The 6,813-nt window shown below is 42.6% G+C and overlaps 1 protein-coding gene and 1 pseudogene across 2 annotated transcripts in view; one reads left to right on the top strand and one right to left on the bottom strand.

Annotated features, from left to right (window-relative positions):
• Window positions 1-282: 282 nt before the first annotated feature.
• On the bottom strand, window positions 283-757 carry LOC138160994 (cystatin-B pseudogene; annotated as a pseudogene).
• A 4,210-nt stretch (window positions 758-4,967) lies between these two features.
• The window catches only part of DCAF12 (DDB1 and CUL4 associated factor 12), a 93,972-nt gene continuing 92,126 nt past the window's right edge, over window positions 4,968-6,813 (top strand). Inside the window, exon 1 of one of the 2 annotated variants that reach the window (XM_069087970.1) lies at window positions 4,968-5,150. In XM_069087970.1, the coding sequence (XP_068944071.1) occupies window positions 4,971-5,150 (180 nt within the window). In that variant the 5' untranslated portion in view covers window positions 4,968-4,970. Of the gene's footprint in view, window positions 5,151-6,521; window positions 6,704-6,813 lie in introns of those variants that run through there. The other variant, XM_069087971.1, reaches the window with a different exon arrangement.

Below are 6,813 nucleotides of genomic sequence, written 5' to 3'. Positions count from 1 at the left end.
TACTCCAGCCAAAAAGTAAAAATGAGCTCTCCAGCATGTTCTTCTAAGGAATGTTATAGATCTTGTACAAACTAAAAGGTTGAATTGTAGAAACTGAGGCCCAGAGAAGGCCTAGCTGAACTGCTACATAAGTTCAGTGTCTTGAAGATACATCATTGATAATCAAATAAATGATCTGTGGTCATATATCAGAGTTAGAACAAAAATTAAATAATATCAGATTTTTTTTATTGTTCCAAATTTTAATACCTGCCCATATGATGTATATAATTACCCATATAAGGGCCACTATTCAAAATGGTACATTAGGGGTGGCTAGGTGGCACAGTGAATAGAACAATGGCCCTGGAGTCAGGGGAACCTGAGTTCAAATCCAGCCTCAGACACATAACACAAAAACTAGCTGTGTGACCTTGGGCAAATCACTTAACCCCAATTGCCCTCCAAAATGCAAAAAATAAAAAATAAATGGTACATTAAAAATAGACCAATTCATCATTCTTGGTTTTGTTGGTTTGATAACTGGATAGAAGCAATGGCTTATTTTCATGAGAGAGACTTTTGAACACTCTCAAATGAATAAATTCCTCTTCACCAGCATGAACTTTAATGAAGTAGTTTACTCCATCAACAAATTGACTTTTAAATTCCATCATCTTAAAGACTGGAAACTTCCTATTTTCTTTCTCTTTCTTTCCGAGATCTGCTGCATTTCAGCCGTGGCTGGTTTGGCGGCGGAAACTCCTCCTCACATCATCCTGGCAAGTTGGGCAACAAACACACAGTGAGGGATGGAGGGATGAACTGAGAGGCAACATCTGGAACTTACATACTTCTTAGATGTACATGGCACTTATATAAAAATTGACCATATTTTGGGATATAAAGTCCTTGCCAAAAACAGTGTAGAAAAGCAGAAATAATAAACACATCATCTAGTAATGCTAATGCAATCAAAATTATATTTAATTGCAGGCCCTTAAGGAATGGATTAAGAAGTAATTGAACACTGAATGATATAATTCTAAAGAAGAGGTAACTCAAAGAACAAATTATAGAAAAATAGAAAATATCATCAAAGAAAATAACAGTAATTTTAAAAATAACAGAATATATAGGATGTAGCTAAAGCAGTTCTAAGGGGAAAATGTATATCTTTAAATATTTTCATAAGTACAGGAAATATAGAACAATAGTAAATTGTTCTATATTTCATATAAATAAAGAACAATGAATTGGGCACGTAATTTTAAAAAATGTGAACACTAGGTAACAAAGTAGAATTTATTAAATTTAAAAAGAACTTAATAAATTGAAAGTAACAAAATCATTGAATTGATAAATAAAATGAAAATCTGTTTTTTTTTAATAAAAAACTAAAAAAGATAGACAGTTAATCTGATTTTTAAAAAGGAAGAGGAAAAGCAAACAGTTGGAGGTGAAATAAAGGAAATGATCAGAAAGTATTTTGCCCAGTGACATGCTAACAAAACTAGTAACTTACAGAAAATAGATCCTAACAAAAAATATAAAATATCCAGATAAACAGAAGATGAAATAGACTATTTGAATAACCCCATCTAATAGTGTTCAAAGCCAATATAATAAAAAAATGACAATCCTCTCTAAATTTATTTACTTATTTGGTGCCATGCCAAACTGCCAAAGGAATATTTTATGAAACTAGAAAAATGATAAAATTCCTACGGAGAAACAAAAGGTCAAAAATCTCAAGGTTAATAAGGAAAGGAAGGGGATCTATCAGTAGCAGTTCTCAAATTGTACTGCAAAGTAGCAATCATTAAAATTATTTGATACTGGTTGAAAAAATAAGAGGTCAAGCAGTAGAGCTTATTCCATATACAATATATAGAAGCAAACAAATAAAGTAGTCAGGTGTTTGATAGATACAAAGTCCCAAGTTACTGGGGGAATTATTTTGATGAAAACTGCTGGGAAAACTGGACAGAAGTCTGGCAGAAATGAGGGTTAGACCAATACCTCGCACTGTACACTAAGTTAAGCCCCAGATAGTTACATGACCTTGATAGAAAAGGTCACATTGTAAACATATTATAGGAGCAAGGAAGAAGTCACTTTGGGGATCCATAGATAGGGGAAGAATTCATTACTAAACAAGCAATGGAGGCTCAAAGACAAACAATTACATCAAATTTAACAGATTTTGCACAAACAAATCTAATGTTCAAATTAGCAAGAAAACATAACTAGGGAAAATTATTTTATTGTGTGCTTCTCCGATAAAGTTCTTATACCAGAATATATAAGAAACTTAAGCAAACTTATGACACTAAGAACCATTCTCCAATAGATAAATGGACAAAGGATATGAACAGGCAGTTTTCAAAGGAATAAATACAAGTTACCAACAACCATAGGAAAAAATGCTCTTAACCACTCATAGAGAAATGCAAGTTAAACAATTTTGAAGTTCCATCTCATATCTACCAGATCAGCAACGATGACCACAGAGGAGTATGGCAAATGTTGGAGGGTCTGAGGTGGGGGGAAAGGGGAGAAAAATCACCCTAGTGCACCATGGGTAGAGCTGTGAATGTGTCCAGCCATTCTGGAAAGCAGTCTGGAGCTATGCACCCCTCCAATTTACTAAATTCTACATACTCTCTGACTCAGTTATTTCAGTATCAGGCTTATATTCCCCAAAGAAAGAAAAAGAAAAAGGAAAAGGGCATATAGGTACAAAAATACTTATTGTGGTGGCCAGAATAGGAAACAGAGGAGGAGTCCTTCAATTGGTGAATGGTTAGACAAATTGGGGTATAAAGCAATATGATTATTCCATAAGAAATGATGAAATGGCCAGTTTCAGAGGAAATTAGGAAGACCTTTTTAAACTGATGAACAGCTTGAGTGGGAGTATGTTTCATACAATAATAACACAGAAAAAAAATTTGACAGGCTTTTAGAACTCTGATCAACACAACAACCACAAGTACAAAAGAGTAAAGATAAAACATGCTATTCACTACCTGCCAGAGAAGTGACAAACTTCAAATGCAGAAAGAGATATATGTTGTTTGGTTTTTGACATTCCTTCCTTCTGTGACATTTAAAACCTCAAGACATAATTTCTGGGTAATCTAATAATTTTATTTTATTTATTTATTTTTGCTTTTTGGAGGGCAATTGGGGTTAAGTGACTTGCCCAAGGTCACACGGCTAGTTTCTGTGTTAAGTGTCTGAGGCTGGATTTGAACTCATGTCTTCCTGACTTCAGGGCTGGTGCTCTATTCACTGTGCCACCTAGCCACCCCTAATCTAATCATTTTAACAATAAGGTTAGCATGTTATTATTAAAAATAGGCCAGTGGCTCTCTTGAATGCCAAAGACCCTTGTGGCAGCAGATTCAAGGCTTACATGCCCTTGGAAGAGCAGGTATTACTGAGGGTAGCAATCAATTCTAATTGGGTAACAATTAATGAGAGAATTAGTATTATGAGAGGTGGGTTATATTACAGTGAGCGTCCTGAGGTACACTTGGATCACCCAAGTCTAGGTCAAAGAGACATCGATTTCCATGTCACCTGTCTGACAAAAAGGAGAATCCACATTTTCCCCAACCTGTCTGAGTAAACACAATGAATAGGAATGCATCCCATAGCCTAAACCAGGAGTGGGGAACCTGCAGCCTTGAGGCCACACGTGTGGCCCTCAAGGTCCTCAAGTGCATCGTTTTGACTGGACGGCCTAAATTTAGAATTTCTTTTACTGTCTAATTAGATCTTAGCCTGGGTAAGTCTTTGCCCAAGATTTCTCACAGTGGTTGGTTTCTGTATGAGGAAGTAGGAAAGGGGAAAAACCCTGGTCCTGATTCAATAATTGTTAATCCAAGTCTCTCCTTTTTTCTTCTTTCTTTCCTTTCTTTCTTTTCCTCCTTTATTTATTTATTCCTTAAAAGGAAAAGCTAGAAACAACCCTGATGTCCAACCACTGGGGACTGACTGATATGGTATATAGCATATCATGTATATAATATGTATATTATATTGTGTATATTATTATGTGTATGTATGTATGCATATTATAATATGTATATGATGTATATTATATGGTATTTAATGTAATTGAATATTATGTAACAATAAAATATGAAGGATATGAGCAAATATGGAAAGTCTTCAATGAAATGATGTAAAATAAAAAAAGGGAAATAAGAAAAACAGCATACACTTTGACTCCAACAAAAAAAACCCAAAGGAAGTGAATCATAATTCAAAATAGGAAATGGAGCAATTTTTAAAAAATATGTTAAAATGCATGCTTTTTTGATAATGGATATATGATCTCTTCATTATGGATACTGCTTCCACCAATGTGGATCATAGTGTATCTAAATAAAAATCTGTCTTGTGTGATTCTTGTTCAGGGGATCCTGTAAATCCTCCACAGATGATCTACCCAAAACTTTGAAGGCCTCCATCTTTGAATATTTCATGTACGATGGTATCTCTTTTCATAAAGTATAGTTTTTCTTAATCAAAATATAAATTTAGAGATTTTATTTGGAGATTTAGTCAATTTTTGCTTTTATTATTTTTATTATCTATCGAGAACACTAAATTTATGGTAATAAAAGGATGTATTCTAATTTGTCTTCAAAAATTGAAAAGAGATTACCGTTGGACTAAGATAGCCATGATGTTCATGGGTTCTTGACAACATTCCAAGCTCTTTCACGGTTATTGGAGTATTCAGTATGCTTTACAGAGCATTGTGAGGCAAGACAGAACTAGAATGACAGGTTTAAAGGAGGCAGCTGGGGAAGTCTTGCCAGTCACTGTGTGCATGTCTTTGAGGGAAAACCCTGGCCAAGTAAGACTGAGCTGCATTTTCTACCGGAGCTATACCAGACATAGAAATAGGGGTTCAGGTGTCAGATGAACTCCATTGCCCGAGCTGGGAGACTTAATGCCATCTCCCATGTTTTATGGGATGGCAGATGCTCAGCCTGAGGGGGACCTACACTAGGAAAGACTGTGGCCTACCATTCTGTTTTTCAATCACTTTGAAAAAAATCAACACAAATTCATCATGTAGGCACTCTTCAAATGAGCAAACCATCCTTCCTGGAAGTATCAGGGGCCTGAAGCCTGAAGCTAGCCGTCAGGTAACTTAGTCACACTTAAGTGAGGCCATTATGGCTATGGCCAAAGGGCAAATACCTACTGACCCCTAGAATAATTTCTCTTTATAAGAGTCCCTCTCCCCCAATTCTCTACCCTTTTTTTTTTTTTGGACTGGATGGATGATTCCTTTTGAGCTTAATCATCAACATGAGATCCTGGGGATTACTGAAAAAGAGTGACCTTGGCAGCTACCTTCTCCAGGGGGGTCAAAGTGCGGAGGCTCTGTGCCAGATGTTGCCATCTGTGTTAAAACAGGCTTCTTCCCATTGTGGTAGGGAGGCCCCATGATTCTTGCAACGCCCTAGGCCGGGGAGAAGGGCTGGGCACGGGGGCACAGAGGCCAAGGGAGGGGAAGGGCCTGGCGTGAGGGCATGTCGGCCAATCCCAAGGATTCGGTGCCCGAGCGGGGTGCCCGGCTCCGGTCCTCCGCTCAGGACACCAGGTGACGTCACGGCAGGGCTGTGGGCCCTCCTGCGGGAGTCAAGCGCTTTCGGGGTGGGCCTGAGGCTCCCGCTCCGCGTAGGCACCGCTGGGTGCCGGCGCGTGCTGGGTGGTGCCAGCACCGTGGCGCTGCAGGGGGCGGCCAAGGCCGTGGGCGCCGGGCCCTGCGGTTACTAAGTGCTCTGCGGCTCGGCGTCTCTGGGCCTTCACTCGCCCAGTGTCAGAGGCGGCTGGGCCCAGTGACCTCCCAGGGCGGCTTCTGATTGGAGGCCACCTTACAGGGACATACTCCCTCCATTAGGACCCGCTCTGGTTCGGGGCCAGAGCTGTTTCTATTCTGAGACGATGACGTGACAGAGAAGTTTAACCTGGGGTTCGTTAAGGGGGTAGCCTTTTTGGGGCCGGGCCTTTTGACCCCAACCTTCCGCCATCAGCCTAGCTGACGCGGGCACGCATGCGCGAGCGCTCCCTTCCCCTCCCCCCAGGTGAGAGGAGAAGCGAAGGTGTGGGGAGAAGCTAAGGAGGAGGAAGCGTCCCTGGCCAGGGGGCGGGGCCGGGGCGGGGCGGAGGAGGGAGCCGGTGGGTGGAAGGGGCGGGGCGGCATCCAGGCAACCAGCCCGAACGCTTTTAGGCGTCCTCTGGTGCCTCCTTCCGGGAGGTGTCTCCATGGCAACGCACCATAAAGCACGGCTGCGCAGCTGGTGACGGGGTGACGGGTGACGGGGTGACGAGGGAGACGGGGTGACGGGGTAGTGAGGGAGGGTGTTTTGGTGCCTGTGGCTCGCCGTCCTCTTCGCTTCTCTGGTCGCTTTCGCCGCTCAGTCCTCTCCTCTCCCCCCCCCTCCCCTGCCCCCCGGCCTCCCTCCAGCCCCCGGCTTCTGCTCCTGCTCTCGCCGCTCCCCCTGCCCCGTCCCCAACCCCTTCCCCCAGTATATGCCCCGCAGCGCGGCCGCCCCCCGCTCCCCCCGGTCCTGCCGCCCCATGTGGCTGCGGGGCCGCCGCGGCGTTTCCCACTATGGCCCGGAAAACAGTTAGCAGGAAGAGGAAAGCTCCCGCGGCGCCGGGGACCGGGAGCGGGACCCAGGGCCAGCAGGTAACCGGGGCCCGCGGGGGGGATCGGGGGGATCGGGGGCAGGCCCGAAGCGGCGTCAGCGGGAGGCCCGATCTAGGCCCGGGGCGCCCCGGGGAGGCGGGCGGGCGGGC

This window comes from Petaurus breviceps, unplaced genomic scaffold, assembly GCF_028583685.1.
Source record: "Petaurus breviceps papuanus isolate PSGF00001 unplaced genomic scaffold, PetGlider_PUasm1.0 183, whole genome shotgun sequence".
NCBI classification, from domain to species: Eukaryota; Metazoa; Chordata; class Mammalia; order Diprotodontia; family Petauridae; genus Petaurus; species Petaurus breviceps.
This window is presented reverse-complemented; position numbering and strand designations above follow the sequence as displayed.